Source organism: Lathyrus oleraceus, chromosome 1 (assembly GCF_024323335.1).
Source record: "Lathyrus oleraceus cultivar Zhongwan6 chromosome 1, CAAS_Psat_ZW6_1.0, whole genome shotgun sequence".
NCBI classification, from domain to species: Eukaryota; Viridiplantae; Streptophyta; class Magnoliopsida; order Fabales; family Fabaceae; genus Lathyrus; species Lathyrus oleraceus.
The window spans coordinates 152,516,305-152,536,456 of NC_066579.1; the positions used below are offsets into that span (position 1 = coordinate 152,516,305).

Genomic DNA, 20,152 nt, shown 5'->3' on the forward strand with positions numbered 1-20,152 from the left:
GACGGGTAGGTCCTAAGATACATTTTCAGACTAAATTTTAGGGAGGAAAATGGTGTGTCTCACGTAGGATGTGTTTTGGTGTGAAGATGGTGCATCCAAAAATTTACTTCCGAATTCTCAAGGGCATTTTCGGGTTTCCATAAGGTGCTTCTCCACCACTTAGGGTGGGGGAAGCGATCCCCTTTATTTTGTTGTCTCATGTATTACACACCAGAATTGATGGGATGAAAGGCCTATTGGGATTATTTAATTAATGAGAAACAAGTTGTGCAAATAAATACGCCAAGGTAATGTATATATACACTTGGGATATAACTAACTAACTAACTAACTAAAGCCCAACAAAATAATTAGCCAAAATAATAGGAAAAGTAGTTAAGTTTCTAATACCCCTCATAAGCTCGAGGTTATATGGAATTTACTCTAAGATTTAGAGAGATTGTTGTAGAAAGGCTTTAGGTCGAGTGGCTTGGTGAAAAGGCCAACCATCTGTTGAGAGGATGAATCTGGAAGAATATGGAATAGGTCAAGCTTAATCTTTTCTCGTACAAGATGGTAGTCTAAGTCTATATGCTTGGTACATTCATAAAGCGATGAATTACTGGTAACATGTCATGTAGAGGCGTTGTCACAATAAAGGAGAGAAGGTTGAGTGAAATACATACGTATTTCTTAAAGAAAGTTGGTGATTCATTATATTTCATAAATAGTGGAGGTCATTTCCCGATACTCGGCTTTTGTGGAGCTACGTGAAATGGTAGGTTGTTTATTTAACTTTCAGGATATCAAGGAACTTCCTAGATCAATGCAAAATTCCTGACGCACTTCCGTATATCTGCGCACGTGGCCTAATCAGAAACTGAAAAAGCCTTGAGTTGTAAATATGAATAAAAAGAAAAAGAAAAGTCCTTGAGTTGGAGATTTTTTGAGGTAGCGCAAGATTCGAATGGCAGTTATATGATGAATAGTAGTGAGATGGCTCATATATGCCTAAGTTTTTTGGACTACAAAAGCAATGTTTGGTCAGGTATTAAGGAGGTAGATGAGTTTCCTAACCAATCTTCTACAGGGTTTTGGATCTGGTAGAAGAGTTCCTGCATTCAGTGTTAAATGTGTGTTTCTGGACATTATGGTGTTGCCGGCTTTGCAGCCATGTAGACCATTATTAAAGAGAATTTATAACACATATTTATAAGTATATAATGAAGTCTAAGAGGGGGTGAATTAGATCTACCATATTTTTCTCATTTTAAAAATATAGTTCTTATGTTCTTATTTTTCCAAAAATATTTTGATGAACAATTAAAGCAAAATGAAGAATTTTAAATGCAGAAAAATAAATAACATAATAACGTATACTAGTTCCCCTTTCCAATCAAGGGTACCTTTAGTCCCCTCACATTCCATGAGAGATTTCATTATATTGGAATTTGTACAATCCTCACACCAAGGTCACTCATATACTTTTCTAACATAAACAAGAAATCACACCGCTTTCTTTTTCGCACTTGTCTAGAAAACGTATCACTTTCCATTACAATCAATGATCACGAACACTTGATGATCAAAATATAATTTCAATATAGTATTTGAAATATTTTGTTGCACTTGAACCAATTCCTATGCATAAATTGATCTTCTCTTTTAATGAATAATTCAAATATAATACAATTAGATTGCTCAAAAGCATTTTACAAATGATATGAAAGTATGAAAAAAAGTTTCAAGTCTGGAAAGTTTGAACCGATATTTAAAATTTGAATGGAAGAGGTGAATTTCTAAATTTGATTAGAAAGCCTTACATACATGTTATAAAACCCTTATGAAAAGGTGTATATGAAAGGAGAAGTTTCATAAAGCTTTTTAATCCAAAACAGATCTATTGGTTAATGAAAAGGTACAATATTTCACGTGGTAGTTGATTACCAATAAGCAGTAACCGATTACCAAGTTCCAACAACTCTATTTTATGAATTTTCAAACTTGGTAATTGATTACCAGAAAGCAGTAATTGATTACTACTGTGACTTTTCCAAAAAAAAATATTTATTTTAATGCATGAAAGAGGTATTTATTCAAATATTTTCAAGATGTATGCATATGAGAGAATTAAGATGAATTAGAAGAGATTTTTTTCTAAGCATTCTAAAGGTATCATAGATTGAATTCTAACTAATACCTTGAATTAATCTTAAATCTTGATTTACATGTATAATCTTAACAAAATGCCTTGTATACTCATATGAATCTTAAGCTCCTTTTTATTCTTATTCTCTATGCATTGTCTTCATAAAAACCAAGTTGCATGGAGAAGTATTTCTTCACAAATTCCCCCTTTTTGGATGATTATAAACAATTGAGATTGAGTTTTTGTTCAAAGACAAAATTCCCCCCATTAATCATATGACTCCCTCTTTATGAATCATTTTTGCAATCCTGCAATTTTAAAAAGATATCCATAAAAATCCAATGCTACTACTTGTTTCTACCCCTTTTGGAATTATCAAAAAGAAGAAAAGAATATTAGCATCTAGGTGGCATACACATAGACAAATAATGTAATGATAGCCATTCACATCCATAAAACACTCTAAATAAAAACTTAGTCATCATAATAAAATTATCCTTAACATTAAAAGTTTACATACCGAAATGGAAGAACATAAACAATCTAGATTGTAAAAACAAGAGAAATACTAAGGACTAATATAACGTATCAAGACCCAATTAACCTTATTTTTAACCATTGAATTGAATATGTTCAAGTTGGTAAGTAAGTCCTTCAATTTTTTTTCATGGAATCATAGTTTGTTGTCACAAAGTTTTGAAGGGTGTCAACCTTAGTTACAATTGAGTCAACCTTGCATCCAATTGAGTCAACCTTGTGATTAAAAGCACATAGTTTTTCCAACAACATTTGATTGGTGATGAGTGCAGATGCAGAAGGTCCGATAGAAGAGGATGAATGGTGATTCTCATTCTTGTAGGCATACTTGGACCATCCTAATAAGCACATGCTTCTCAATAACAATATCATCAATCATATTCTTAAACCTATTAGTCTGAAAAAACCTTTCTCCACTCACAATCATAGGACTTTATTCAATAATCTTGCTTATTTACCTTGCATAAGGAAGACCTTATGTCTTAAGCCTATATGCATACATGTTATTTTTGACCACATATGCCCAATTAACCGCAACATTATGCTTGAGTGCATCCAAAAGTTTAACTTGAAACTTAGTTAATTGAGAGTAATTGGTTGCCTTCAGAACAATGACAAAAGCTGATAAGTAATTCATCATTGTTTCATTCAGATAAAGATTACCGTCAAATAAAATGAGTTTAACTTTTGCATCCTTTTCTTCAATCTTTTTCTTTTTTCCTAAAGTTCCTTCTTAGGGTACTCGACACATGGACAAGTAGGATTCGTCATCGTATTTCTCATCAAACTTACTAATATTGTCTTTGTCATTGTTGAGAACAAAACATTTACATCCAAATACATGAAAAAGTTAAATTTTTGGATTTCTTCCTTTGAAGAGTGCATATGGTGTCTTTTTCAAAATAGGTCTTATTATAACACGATTACCTACATCATAAGCCATACTTACCGCATCCACCAAAAAGTATTTTGGTAGATTTGAATCACTAAGCATTATTCTTGCAAGTTCAAATAAAGATCGATTCTTTCTTTCAACAATGTCATTTTTTTAGGAGTCCTTGGGGCTGACAATTATGAGAGATTCCATGTTCATCACAAAATTCTTCAAATGATACATTCTAGAATGCTCCGCCATGGTCATTCCTAATTGACACGATCTTCATCGACTTCTCATTTTGAACTTGATTTGCATATTTCTTGAAAGCTTTGAATGCGTCACTTTTCTACACCAAAAATAATGTCCAAGAATATCTAGAATAATCATCAGCAATAACCAAAGCATAAACATTACTTCCAAAACTTCTAATCCTAGTGCGGCTGAATAAGTCTATATGGATCAATTGAAGGGGTCTTGAAGTCGTTACCACATTATTTATTTTGAAAGAGACTTTAGTTTGCTTTCCTTTTTTACATGCATCACACAACCTATCTTTGATAAATTTAATCTTGGGTAAACCAATAACAAGATCATGTTTGACTAGTTTATTCAAATGTTCCATATGCATATGTGCTATTATTTTATGTCAAAACCATGCACCAATATTACTTACCATAAGACACTTGATTTTCAAAGATAAATCATCTAAAGATACCATGAAGATGCTGTTGATCTGTTTTCCGATAAGCTTTACTTCATGAGAGACTTAATCTTCTATGATGTATTCATCCTTGGTGAAGTTGATTTTGAATCCTTTGTCATAAAGTTGGCTTATCCTAATGAGATTATTTTTCAAGCCTTCAACATAGAGAACACCGTCAATTGTTGTAAAAGGGGGGAGTGACAACTTTGCCAATACCAAGAATCCTTTCATAGTTGTTATCTCCATATATGGCATATACTTTTGACTTTAAGGTAATGGATAAGAACTTTGTCTTGTCTCCGGTCATGTGCTTGAAGAAACCACTATCTAGATACCACATGTTATTAGTGTTCTTCAAGCATACCAATAAAACAAATTAACCCTTGTTAGTTACCCAGTGTACTTTGGGTCCTTATTGGTTAGATCAGTCCACAACCCACACACACTCACCATAAGGAACACCATAGTTTCTTATATAGAAATATTCGGGGGTATATAACTTTTTATTATAATAGAAATAAGTAGGCTTATGAATATGATATGCATGTGAATTATTGGAATAATTTCTATTGTAATAATTATTCCTATAATTAGAATAATTTCTACCATAAGAATTATATCTAATATTTTATCTTTTTAGAGGAATTTGCATTTTCTTTGGTTCTAGATTGTTGGAAGTAGTGCTTGCTTTAACAAATATTTTCTTAATAGTACTTGATTTATCATATTTATAAAATCCAAGTCCATTTTTCCTATTATCATACATTTGTCCACTAAGAAGTTCATCTAAACCAATTTTTACTTTTTCATTATATTTTATCACTTGGTTTAGTTCAAAAATATTGAGTTCATGTTATTTACATTTATTACATGGAGTATTCTTGACATTTTTTAATTCCACATTTTTGTCATTAGTTTTGCTTTCTAGAGATTAAATTAATTTATTTTGTTTCACAATTGTTCTAGAAAGAGTCAAGCATTCCTAAGGTAACTCTTAAAATTCATTTTGTAAGTTCCTCATATGAACGTATATCGTAATCAACAACCTTTATTTCATCATCGAAATGGTGTGACATTATCAATGTGAAGTTTTCACATTTTTCATTTTCCGAATCAGAGGATGAACTTACTCCATTATCATCCCATGCAATGTAGGCCTTCTTTTATTTGAATTCTTTCTTTCCTTTGTGACCACTTTTATTTGCAAGATTTAGGCATTCTGATTTCATGTGACCTTGCTTCCCACATTCGAAACATGTAAAGATCTGATTCAATGGTGAAGCCTTCTTTTTCCTGAAAAATTTCTTTCTTTTACCAAATTTTAAAGTTGTGCCATTTTGAAGAAATTTTCCAAACCTTTTAACAAGAAGAATAATGTTCTCATCTTCTTCCAGAATCTCTTCTTCCCTTTTGTCCCTTGATTCAAATCTTAAGGCAATGCTCTTTGGTCTCTTCTCCTTTTCTTCATGTTGTTTTAATCTTCCAGGTTCATTCTCATGGTCTTAAAGTTTAGTGAACAATGTTGCAGAAGACATGTTGGAAAGACTTTTCTTTTTCGAAACTATTGTCACCTTTGGTTTCCATGCCCTTGTTAATGATCTAATGACTTTGACATTTGATTCATCATTTGAAAAGGTATTTCCAAGATCCATCAAGTGATTTTTTAAGTGAACAAATCGTTTATGCAAATTAAGAATTGATTCTCCAGGTTGCATTCTAAACATTTAATATTCTTGTGATAAAGTATTGAGTTTAGATCTTTTTACCTCTATCGTACCTTCACGAGTCACTTCTAAAGTATTCCAAATCTAATTAGTTGTTTTACAATGAGACATACGAAATAAATAATCCATACATAGGGCCGATTGAAGCATGTTATTAGCCTTTTTGTCAAATAAAACTTTCTTCCTGTCATCATCTGTCCAAAAGCCTTTTTCTTTGACTTGTTCCATTTCATTGATGACCGTCTTAGGAACATATGGACCGTTTTCAATAGAATCCCATATATTTTCTCCTTGTGCTTCCAAGTGCGCTTGCATGCGAATCTTCCAAAAACCATAGTTTTCACCAACAAAGCAAAGAGGTTTGTTGTTACTACCACCATCTCTAAAAAACGGATTAGTATACTCCATATTTCTGAATCAAGGAGCAAGTTACTTTAACTTGCTCTGATGCCAAATGTAAGTATAAAGTGAAATCTAAAAGGGGGTGAATTATATTTACCATTTTTTTTTTCGATTTTAAAATATGGTTCTTATGTTCTTATTTTTCCAAAATATTTTGAAGAATAAATGAAGTAAAATGCAGAAAAATAAATAACACAATGATGTATACTAGTTTTCCTTTCCAATCAATGGTACGTCTAGCTCCCTCACACCTCGTGAGAGATTTCACTATATTAGAATATGTATAAACCTCATACCAAGGTCACCCATACACTTTTCTAACATAAAAAAGAAAAGCACACCACTTTATTTTTCACACTTGTTTAAAAAGCACACCACTTTCTATTACAATCAATGATCACCAACACTTAATGATTCAAACATAATTTTAAGATAATATTTGAAATATGTTGTTGCACTTGAACCATTTTCAATGCAGAAATTAATTTTCTCTTCCAATGAACAATTTAAATATAATACAATTAGATTACTCAGAATTTTTTTACAAATGATTCGAAAGTATGCAACAAAGTTTCAAGTATGGAAAGTATGAATTGATGTTTAAAATTTGAATGGAAGAGGTGAAGTTATAAATTTGTTTAGAAAGTCTTATATACATGCTATAAAACCCTTATGAAAAGGTGTATATGAAAGGAGTAGTTTCACAATATTATATCTGGTTGAAGTTGATCCATGTGCTAGACCTTGCTACTTACAACCCTAGGAAATATTTAAGGGTGTCAAGATCCTTGATGTGAAAATCCTGTAATGTTGTTTCAATATTTTAGAAAATCTATAAATTGTTGTCTGCAATGACAAGGTCATCAACATAAATGGTTAAGGTAGTAAATGAAGTATGATATTGATTGATAAATAAGGAATAATTTGCATAATAGTGTTTAAAATTGTTAGATAGCAGCACAATTGATAACTTGATAAAACATTGTCTGCTAAACTATTTCAAACCATAAATAGATTTTAAGAGTTTATAGGCTTGATTTGGATAAGGAGGTGTCATGCCTTAAGGTAAGGACATGTATAACTCCTCATCCATGTCACCATGCAGAAAAGCATTGTGAACATTAAGTTGATGAAGATAAAAATTTAAAGAGGAACGAAGAGCAAGAAGTAATCTTATAGTTTTGAGTTTTACAACAGGAGAGAAAGTGTCAAAGAAGTCAATACCTTCAACTTGGGTGAATCCCTTAGTCACTAACCTTGCTTTATGTCTTTTAATGGTGTCATCATAATGAAATTTTGTTTTGTAAACCCATTTACAGAGTATAGCCTTTTTACCTTGTGGGAGTGTTGTGAATGTCCAAGTTTTATTGTCTGTAAGTGCTTCGATTTCAGCGTTCATTGCTTTAATCCAACGAGAGTGCGTGATGTCTTGTTATATATATATATATATATATATATATATATATATATATATATATATATATATATATATATATATATATATATATATATATATATATATATATATATATATATATATATATATATAAACATACTTAGAAGTATCATTGGAATAGAATTATAAGATGCATTGCAAACAAAGCCTTTTAGGTAAGCATGGGTGATTTTATGTCTTGTGGAATTTCTAAGAGGTCGTGGGTGATTATGAGGAGGAGAGTGTTGAGGGAAAACTTGTGGAGTAGGTGTGGTTGTAGTATTAGAAAGTGGACATGTAAGATGTTGAGGAGAAGTATTGGCATAATTAGTATCTGTTGGAAAATCAAAGATGAAAGAGATATTAGGGGTTTTAAGGTCTACAGGAGTATGTTCAAGAATGGGTGTTGTTGTAGGTGAAGTGTAAGGAAAATGGTCTTCATAAAAGTTACATTTTCTAGGGATAAAAGTTGATCTATTGTGAAGGTAAAAAATAAGGTACCCTTTACGGCCATTAAGGTAACCTAGGAAGAGGCATATAATATCTCTAGGTGAAGTTTATCCCCATGTCTATATATGATGGTGGCATAGGTGAAACAACCAAAGGTATTAAGGTGTAGAAATGTGGGAGCTTCCCGAAACATAAGTTCATAAGAGGTTTTACTATGGATGGTAGGGCTTCATAATTTTTTAATTAAATACGTAGCATGGCATAAAGCAAATAAAATAAACAAAAAAACATAGACAAATTAGCATGAAAAAGAAGAGAGCTAGTAACATTTTGTAAGTGGTTGTTCTTTCTTTCAATAGTGGAGTTCTGCTTAGGTGTTTCAACGCAACTTTGTAGTGTTACATTTTTAAAATGCCTCGCCTAATGTGTTGCCCTTGTACTGCCCCAAAAAAGGTGATGATGGAATGTCTCCCAAAGGGAGGTATCGCCTCGCCCCGGGGAATCCCATCGCCCCGACATGGGAAACATGGAATAAGACTCTTCTTGGGAAGAGAGAAATTCAAAGTCATTAATTGACCTATGAATCCCTTAAAAATAGGGATTCAACTATCATCCTTGACTAAGTGCGAGGTGACCATTTCCAAGTAAACCTCATGCCATAGAGTCCTCTATAAATACATCTCCCCTCAAAGGGAGAAGGGGAAAATTCTAATTGACATACCCTAAGTGATACATATTCTCAGCATAATGCTCATTATAGTATTAACATGCGACTACCTATAACCATACGCTTTCTACCAAGCATCATCATTCACCATCAAAGCCTCTCACCTCACATGAGCATGTCTCATAAACCATCTCAAAACACCATCGTACATGGCTTCTCGTTGTTGTGGAAAATCCTAACCAATTTATCGTGTTATAAACCTACTAAGGCCCTAGAGTCTCCTAGGCCTTATAGGGAGGACATGTGCACTTGTACTTTTTGACCAATATAGTGGAGCCTACCATGGGGCCCGAATAAAACTAACCTGGGCCCTCCTACTCAAACTCCCATCATCTTCCCATTAAAGATGGCCGACAAAAGAACAACCTATAAAACAAACACCATCGACAGAGGTTTCACCGGTGGAAGTAACTCTAGATCTTCCCGAAGGAAATACGCAAGATAGGTGTTTGCGAGAAATGTAATATCCCTTGGCTTCCTTAGAAACACCCAAGGGAAAAATGGCTTATATCATCTTCTCCGAGGAGAATGCCCATGATCTCAACCCTCACAAGGATGATCATATAGTCATCATGATGCAACAAGGCAATTGGGACATCAAGTGCGTTCTGATAGACCATGGCAGCTCTGTTGATGTCATGTTCTAGGACGCCTTCCAGAAATTGCAACTCAACCTGAACGACATAAAAACATTTAGTGGTTCTTTGACGGGATTATAAGGCGAACATGTGCAAATAATGGGCCACATAACCCTGGAAACCATGTGTGGAGAGGGGGCAGACACCAAGGTGATTGACATCAACCACCTCATTGTAGACACCTTATCACCTTACAACATCATCCTTGGACAACTGATTATCAATGCCCTGGGAGCAGTCGTATCCACACTATACCTGACCTTGAAATATCCACTACCCAATGGGCAATTCGGTACAATCTGGGGAGACCAACAAGTGGATCGAAAGTGCTATCAAAGTTGTCTAGAGACACCCAGAGAAGAGCTCGCCTTTGTTTATGCCCCTCCTTCAGAACTTCCAAATACTAACTTCAAGTATTGGGATCCTAGATTGGATGTGGAAGCAAAAAGGCTCACTCCTACTGAAGATTCGAAGGAAGTCCATATAGGTTTCCACGGTCATTAGGTGACGAAGATAGGTACATTCCTGTCAGCGAAAGAGGAAAAGGAACTAGTTGACCAACTCATTAAGAATGTCGACTTGTTCGCCTGGCCTCCCTCTGATATGCCAGGAATAGACACCAAAATTGTAAGCCATCCACCCTTCCTCCAAAGTCGTGGCACAAAGGAAGTGGAAATTTGGCGAGGAAAAGAGGGCCTCCATCAATGAAGAGGTGGGAAAGCTATTTGACGTCAGGTTTATCATGAAAAAAAGTACCCCCTTTGGCTGGCTAACGTGGTTCTATTACGGAAAGCTAACAACAAGTGCCCCATGTGTGTAGATTTCATAGACCTGAATGCCACATGTTCCGAAGATTTGTACCCACAACCAGACATCGGTCGTCTTATTGACGGGTCATCAAGCTACGATGTGTTGAGCTTTATGGGTGCATACTTAAGGTACAATTAGATTTAGACGGACCCCCTGGACGCGTCTAAAACAGCTTCATGTCGAACCATGGAAAATACTATTTTAATGTCAAGCATTTCAGACTCAAGAACATTGGCGCCACCTACCAGCATCTCATGGATGTTGTCTTCACCCATAAGATAGGTCGTAACCTGGAGGTATACGTTGATGATATGATAGTTAAGACTATTAATGGGTGCAATCATGCAGATGATATGGAAGATGTTATGCAGCCCATCAGGAAGTATAATATGCACGTAAACCCTGCCAAGTGTTCTTTCAGAGTTCAGGCGGGGAAATTTATGGGGTTCATGCTAACACGAATAGAAATCAAGGCCAACCTAGATAAGTTCCAAGAAGTCATCACATTGAGGATCCCCACTAACATAAAGGAAACACAACAATTCATAGGTCTCCTTTTCGCCCTATCTCGCTTCCTTTCCTGGACATGTGACACAACCTTCATCTTCTTCGCCACCTTAAAGAAGAAGGGAAGGTTTTAGTGGACTTCTGAGTGCTAGAAATCTTTCACCAAGGTCAAGAACTTCCTCATATCTCCCCTCGTCCGAGAGAGGGGTTGCCGTTGTAGCTCAACCTCATAGACATGGATTAGGCAATAAGCTCAGTCCTCATCCAAGAAATAGACAAGGCGAAGAAACATGTGTATTTTGTAAGCTAAGTATTCAGAGGCACCGAAGTGCATTATCAGAAGATTGAGAAGCTGATGATATCCGTTGTCATGGTGGCGAGGAAATTGAGACCATACTTATAGATATTAAAGAAACTCGTTCTAACAGGAAGGATGGTATCTTGGGAGGTGGAGCTTTTGGAATATGAAATCAATATATTCTGAGGGGAATAATAAAGTTACAAGCCCTAGCAGATTTTATGGCAAAATTTATCTCACCTGTAGACGAGGAGATGCTTACTGAGTGAGTGATATCTATTGATGACGCCTCCGACATGAAAGGGATTAGAGGCAGAATAGTCCTTGAAGGACCTGAAAATATACTCATTGAGCAAGCCTTAAACTTCAAGTTTACCGTCAGCAATAACCAAACAGAGTATGAGGATCTCATCGCCAGAATGATCCTCGCATTAGAAATAGGAGCCTCCAAATTGAAGGCCAAAATTGATTCCCAACTAATTGCCAACCAAGTCTTTGGGAAGTACCAAGCCAATGATCCTCAACTGATATGACATCTACAAAAGGTATGAGATCTATCTTACCATTTCTCCTCCTTTGAAATAGAGCACATCCCCATTGAACAAAGCTTAAGGGCAAACCTTTTGCCCAAGCTAGCCACATAAAAAATGATGGGGTTCAACATAAAATTTATCTAGGAAACCCTTATCCCACCCAACATATAGGTAGACGAGGTGTACTAATTGGAGGTTATTCCAGAATCTGGCTAGATGTCGCCCACACTACGCTATCTGTAGACTAAAGAACTACCACTAGATAAGGGAGAGGCAAGAAGGATCCGAAGATAGACTGCTAAGTACACCATCCATTAGTAGAGAATGATCAAGTTTTCATGACCTCCCCATGCACTCTTACTCAAGAATATCTTACTCCTCAAAAAATTGGCTAGACAACATTCCAATCCTTTTTGTTCTTCTAACTTATTAAAGAGTTTTGCCAAGGTCAATCTTCATAACAACCTCATTCAAAAACACAGATGTGTGGACATGAGATGCTCAAAACCATTCAATAATAACATGCAAATCTAGAAATGTAAGGAACAACTGACATATTGAATAATGTTTACAACTTGGTACAATAGAAAATTCCCAAGCTCTAGTTGACGATATACTCTCAAACGAAGAGAACTTTCAATGGATCCTCTAAGAGTCAACACTACAAGCAATGAGGTATCGCACAATGATCATGGAACCATACCACAGTCAGCTCCAGTAGATTCAACTTCACCATGCAAAGTAGTTTTGAAATTACTAGGTTTTAATAGAAGCAAAAGGCATTTTACTCCCTCGCCTGATTCTAGAGGGAAAAGTGACAGCCACACTCTACCAGAGGTTCTCCAACCTCATAGCACACTTGCATACTACTCCCGAAAAAGGTAAAGGTACAACATAAATGACCTGATCACTAATCAGAAGAGGAACCCACTCTTGGAGAACAAGTTAGCTGACAGGTTTATGGGCACCCTACAAGGTCCTTACTATAAAAAGATGATCGGTTTAATATCCACCATATTTGATGACCTAGTAATAATTGGGGAAAGGATTGAAAATGGCTTAAAAAACGGTAAGATTGGAAAAGCCGTCCTTAAGTCAAAATAGTTACAAAAGGTACTCCAACAATAATAATTTGAAGAAAAGTGAGACCAACGTTGTCACAATATATTGGAGTTCTCAGGTGCCCTACAATCCTTATGTAGCTGCAGTAGTTCCTAATCAATATTCACAACAGGCCTTCTCTAGGCCTCAAGCACAACATGATAGAGTATCGCCTCAACAAAATCAACAAAACGGGTACGCCCGTAGGGATCAGCAAAGACCATGGAAGGAATTTGACCCCATACCTACAACATATACTCAGGTATTTCCATACTTAATTCAAAAGGGATTGGTAGAGATTAAACATATGGCACCTCCGCCAAATCCTCATCCTCGTGGTTACGATGCTAATGCCAGGTGTGACTTCCATGCTGGATCACCTGGACATATTACTGAGAAGTGTTTGGCAGTCAAGTTCAAAGTACAAGACTTATTGGATCACAAGATTACATCTTTCACTCCAAAGGGTCCAAAGGTGAGGAGAAGATCCATTGGGAGAGAAACCTTAAACATAGTTGGGCTCCATATTTTCTGCATACAACTCTTCAAACACATTGAGGTAGAATATCATATGGAAATGCACAAACATTGAGTTCAAAGAAGCCGAGATTAAGAACCTCTATCCCATAAGGGATTACGAAGCCATGTCTAATAAGGGAGTCATGACCACGATACCAATGAATGTGTCCACCTACAATATTCAATTAAAAAGTTGATTAAAAAATGGTTTCCCGTCGGGTACACCCGAGACATAGGTTGGTGAAGTAATGTCATAGAGGTCTAGATGAGTACCCAAAAAAGATATTGTCTTCTCGATCAGAGAAGAATTCCCCTTAAAAGACTATATAGGTTGTAAGTGTATCCAATGGGAATAAGGACAATAGCAACGAAGAATAATAAAACCAAAAGTGGAACCAAAAAATACATCGCTTCAATTACTGGGGATATTTCTAGAGAGAAAAAAATCTTCTAGGGGCTATGAAGAGGATGATTGACGAGTTAGTGAAAACAAAAAAGAATGAGGAATAACATGTAATGGAAAGTCAGAAAGTCTAATCCTCGGGTTCTGAGATAGCGAGAAGTTAGATGGAATCCCAATGATATTTTACACCTGGTGATAATGGTAACAATGGCCTATCTCGATGTATACAAGATACTCATTGATGGGATAAGTTTTGCAACCTTATGTACGCAAAACCTTTTGAGAAGCATGGGTTAAAAAGAGATAAGTTGTGGTGATACAAAGGATCCGACATACATGCCTTAAATAATGCATAACTCTCTCTTAAGGGTACATTGAGATGATGGTCACCTTGGAAGAAGGGATAGACACCATGACTGTTGAATTGCAATTCCTATTGATTTTCTACAGGAGCATATACAACTGCATCTTAGATAGACCATTTATGGTGATTTTGGAAGTGGTGCCCCCTTTCCACCTCAAATTAAAGTATCATAATATTCAAATGATCTGACAATAATTAATGTCGGCTTGTGGCGAGCATGGAGGATACACAGAGCTTACAATGCCACCAAAAAGGGAAAGACAAAGAGGAGACAATGGATATCAACATGACATCTCTCACACTACAACTAGAAAGGATAGTAATAATACTCTCAAAAGATAATTCCAAGGATCTCAGTGAGTACAACATGAATGTTTCCAACCGGGGTGGATGCATTAGACAAATCTGATTAAGGACGAATAATGCCATAACACCACAACTCAATGAGAATAAGCAGCAACCCCGCCGTTTGGTGAAGTTTTCCTTTATCTTATATTCATGTAATAATCTATTTTTAAAAATAAACAAATAAAGTTTCATGGAAATCTCGTCTTTATGATTATAAAGGATAGCCATGAATTAGAGGTGTTTCCATAAACGCCACAAGAGTACAACTAAGGCAATCAAACCTCCACAAAAAATGATTCATGGGTGTTTTCGTAAACACCATAAAGGTATGACCAAAGTAATCAAAACTCCACAGCAAACGAGCCAAGGGTACTACTTCAAACTCCACTGGTGTATGACTAAAACAATTAAAACCTAACAACAAATAAGCCACGAGTGCAATCGCAAATGCCACATGCATACGAATAAAGCAATCAAAACTTTACAACAAAAGTCACGTGGATAAAAACTACAAGTCACAATGTTGAAGTATGTGTTCACCCCCATATTCATAGCTAGCAACTTCAAGGGAAGAGATGAATCCCCACTGCGTCAACATCGGACCAAAATCAAAATTAGGGGAATGGAAAGGGGTACCGACCTTATACTAGGTATAGTCTTAAGATACGTTAAAAAAACTTGTGGGCGTAACCTTGTACATCAGCAAATCCCCAAAGAAACAAACTCGAGAAACTAAAATAATATTTTAATAAGTAAACACAATGGTGATTAAACAATATAAGAATATTCTACGAAGCAATAATTATGGAATTCATTTACAGCAAATATTACACTAGGTAGACTCTTCCTGAACAAAAATAAACTATAAAGTTGGTTTATCCCTAATGAAAATTGGTTTTTCGTCCACTATCTCTAGATCAGGATGAACTTTCTCTCAATAAATGTGCATAATGGGATAAAAGAATTTCACTTGTTGAAGAACATTTTCAAATGAAATATGAAGAAGAGAGAAGTTGTCCTCCAAGGACTTTGCATGGGATTTGGATAACTCGAGGTTTTCATGATGCATATCTCGAAACCCGTCTTCAATTCTTTTCCAACCTTCTCGAGCCTCATTAAGAGAAAACTCCAAGTCTTCTACTCTCTTGTGGGAAGTTTCTAAGTCCCATTTTTCATCTGAAAGAGTGGCCGCATACCTATTGCATACCCTTTCATCCTCTTCAGGAGGAAGCATCCAGTCTTAGGGGGGACCATATTAGTAAAGGTGTGGTCTCGACTACCTTCACCAACAAAAGCATTAACAATATTCAAAGTATTTTGATCCACGCACGCAATAGAGTTATCTCATATCACTTTCCAAGTTCCAGGTTGAATGTTGTGCATGTCAAAAGGCTGTCAACACATAAAATAAACGAGTATAAGAAAAACACAAGGTAACCCAAAGACAAACTTTATGCCTCACCAAAAGTTGCCTATAGGGAAGGAACTCACAAAAACATAAAACAATGAAAACGAAAGCCCATAAACCTCCTATACATAAACCCTAACAAAATAAACAAGTGTAAAAAGAAAGAAAGTTCAAACTCATACATTATCTTAAGAAGATGAACTCAACGGCCTAATCAGTGTATGTTCTACCATAAAAGATGGTGCAAGCACAAATTAGTGGACAATGGGAAAATGTTGAGGAAAATTGTAGAAGCAAGAATGAAGCTTTCGAAGAGTCACAAATGGCTAAAAGAAAGTCCGATAACTCTAGAAATCCTAATATATTCCCCATGAAATGTGAACTGTGTGATCTTCGGCATTGGAAAGTTCGAATCGCACCACTAATAATGGAGATTTCAACATACTAGCGAGAATAACTAATTTTAGATGTAGGGACAAGTGTTGAAGCGTACATGTGAATCGTTCCTAGTCACGAGGAAGACATTTAATGCACAATTCTTTCAAAATACGTCAATGTCCCATCAAGAATTTTTTGTTTCCTTCCACCAGAGGTCGAGCTAAAGACGAACCTGATAAAACCCTTGCCCCATAACGTGGGAATAAAGGCTTGGTGGGAATTGTTTTGGGGTCGTTCCCAAGGCCCATGAAGAAGGCACAATAACAAGTGTTGAAAGGAATGACACACTGAACATGTGGACCTTCATCTCTATCGATGACACACGATCACATCCTCTATTATTTCTCTCACCATTTATATCTAATTGAACGACCGTTCGTACAAAGCGTCGAGTCACACACTGGCAATCAAAACCACCCATGTTATACAAAGACCAAATTGCATCATTTCAAGTATCCAAATCATTCTCGTTCTCATACTACTTTTGACTCTATAATTGACTTGCGCGTTGGATTGCTAGTCTTGTAGATTAGTCTCATTTCCACCATATCAGAAACTTGTTCCACCGCTACAAAACTTCATTTCACCACTTCACTACACATTTCTGGTTCTAATATAAACAAACACAAAAGTGTAGTATTATCGTTATAAATTTTTTCTTTAATTAAAAGATAATGATCAAATTCATGTCCACTTATGTTCGAGTCTCTTATTATTATTTTTTAGGTAGAAATTGGATATCCTCTGCGCGCAACTACAAAGACTAATAATCCATGCCCATTTATGTTTGAGTCTCTTGTTATTATTTTTTCGGTAGAAATTGGGTATCCTCTGCTAGCCTTGCAGATTAGTCTCCTCTCCACCATATCAAAAACTTGTCCTACCGCTACAAAATCTCATTTCACCACTTCACTACACATTTCTGGTTCTAATACAGAACAAACACAAAAGTATCTCCCTCAAGAGAATTAAACACCAATGTGTGTCTATGATTGGGTTCAAGCCCCTGACATTTGGTTAAGCTGGAAGAATCTCTTACCATCTCATCCAAGTGATATTGAATTATTTTTTTAAAACGATTATTTGATAAGATTTCTTTTCATATAGAAATCATATATCCTCTACGCGCAACTGCAAATATTAATCCCTCAAATCGAGGAGGGTCAAAATGACCAGCAAAACTCTAAAAAAGTTTAACATTGTTGCGTGCCCCATACTAAATTCGAACTCAAAACCTAAATCTATGATATTTTTTATTTTATTTATTAAATTAACTGTTTTAAAACAAGATTTATTGAGAATTCGTATATATATATATATATATATATATATATATATATATATATATATATATATAATATATATATATATATATATATATATATATATATATATATATATATATATATATATATATATATATATATCAACTAACACAACAAATAACCAACCAATACTACATATTCAAACACGCCCATATATTTATCCTTAGTCAAATAAGTTTACTTTCAGTCAAAAAAATAAGTCAAATAAGTTTAAAATAATTTTATTCTTGGAAAAAGATCTTATTTAATACTTTATTAAAAAAAAAGTCAAATAAGTTTTAAAACAATTGCATATTTTATTCTTGAAAAATGGTCTGATTTTTATATTAATATTTTCGTCTTCGTAGTCAATTTGATTTTCTTATTTACTGGTTTGGTTGTTGAACCATTCTTCACAATTCAAACACTTTTTCTCATTCCCAACATCTCCAAATCAAACCACTTAGAAACTTTTCCAAAACCATTCACTATTTTCATTTTCAAAGTCTCAAACTTTGGTTTCTAAGTATATTCTATTTCTTCCAACTTCGAAGAAACAAGTTCCAAACATTTATTTCACAATTCTTCATATCTTCCCAATTCAACTTTATTTTCATCTTATTCATTATTATTTCTTTGACTCACTTTTTCTTACTAACTTTTATAGTTTTGGTGACCCTTTTAAGCCTTCTATTGTTCTATTCAAATACTCATAAAAAATTACCTTTTTTATTATAATTTTGAGTGTGATTTTAATTTTATGAAATGGTTGTTGAAATTTATTCAGAAAATTGTGGTGTTGTTTCAATGAGTCCAAGAATTTCATTCTCACATGATTTCTCTCAAAAGGGTCCAATACCAATTGAAAAACACCCTTTAAGATCAAATTCATCAAATTCAAATTCAAGCATTGATTTTGATTTTTGTGTCAATGAAAATTCCGAACATGAATCATCTTCAGCTGATGAGCTTTTTTCTCATGGTATCATTCTTCCTACACAAATCAAGAAGAAGACAAAGAATGTTCCTTTGAAGCAAACAACAATTCAACCAACAAAACCTCAACACTATGCATTACCACCACTCTATGCAAATGGAAGCAAAAACTCAAAGAAAATGAGCACAAAGGATGTGAAAGATTTGAGTAATGATGAAGTGGATGAAAAGCATGGTTCAAATAAGTCATTTTGGGGATTTAAGAGAAGTAGTAGTTGTGGAAGTGGATATGGTAGAAGTTTATGTCCTTTGCCACTTATTTCTAGAAGCCATTCAACTGGCTCTTCAAAGAAAAACTCTTCAACTTCAAGATCCTCTTATTCTTTTGGTTCAAACAATCATCAAAAGGCTCAAGTTAAGAGATACCATGGTGGAGCTTATGGTAATAATAGTGTTAGGGTTAATCCTCTTTTGAATGTTCCTTGTTCAAATCTTTTTAGTTTTGGTTCAATTTTTTCCAAAGTTAGGAATAAGAAGAAATAACAAATTATATTTTACACAAATAATTAGGTCTTTCGATTACATCAACGGTGATATGAATTTTAATCAGTCGACACAGATGATTAGATATTTCGATCACACCAAATATGATATGAGTTTTAGTCGGCAATTGTGCATTGTAAATTTTCTATTGGATTGATCATAATATTTTCTAATTTAAAATTGTATTAATTTACAAATTGGTGGGATCAAGTTTTTGTTATGTTTTCATGGTTTGGTTTGTGATAAGAAACATTAGGTGTAGCTTGTATAAGTTAAAGTTTTGAAAGGTTAAATGTTTGCATCAAGAAGACAGAGTGATAAGAAAAAGATGTTTGTGAATGGAATGGACAAATAATGATGTAATTCAAGCACATGATTTAGGCGACACAAAATGACATGTTAATGTTGCTTTCATGGTGTTCGTTTGTTTTTGTTTTTTTTTCCTCTTCCTTTTTGTTCACACAAATTGTAATTACATTAATTTTGCTTTCTGATTTTTTTTCCCTTTTTCTCATTCGTACTTTTTGTTTGTTTTCTTCTATTATGCGTGAACAAGAGATGAAATTAAAACATTGATGCACATGTTGCTTCTCTCTACCCATTTGGTTAGGGTGGTTCATAATGAATTGAAGGTTACATAATTATTATTATATGATATGATTGATGGCTCTTGCTATTTCAAGATGCACATGTGAAATGGATTTTTCCACTATTCCTATAGTGCAATTTTGATCCCTTGAAAAAAGTTGATAATGATATCTCCAAGGCAATCAAAGATGTATAGTGGGAGATATCCCATTTTGTTTTTGGTTTTGTATTTAAATAAATTAAATGCATTCTCTAGGAATGAAATTTACTTTTTTTTTTCTTTTATATAAGAGATAATTTATTTTTTAGATTAATTAAATAAATAATATATTTGATCGATTTATAAGTTAAATATATTGATTATTCAATAAATTTAAGAAATGAATTATTATATATATATATATATATATATATATATATATATATATATA

At 34.5% G+C, this 20,152-nt stretch overlaps 1 protein-coding gene across 1 annotated transcript; it reads left to right on the forward strand.

Annotated features, from left to right (window-relative positions):
* The first annotated feature begins 18,029 nt into the window (after positions 1-18,029).
* LOC127123371 (uncharacterized) lies at positions 18,030-19,713 on the forward strand. Its single transcript, XM_051053595.1, has one exon. The coding sequence runs from the start codon at positions 18,420-18,422 to the stop codon at positions 19,131-19,133; it is 714 nt and encodes a 237-aa protein (XP_050909552.1). The 5' UTR covers positions 18,030-18,419; the 3' UTR covers positions 19,134-19,713.
* Positions 19,714-20,152: the final 439 nt, after the last annotated feature.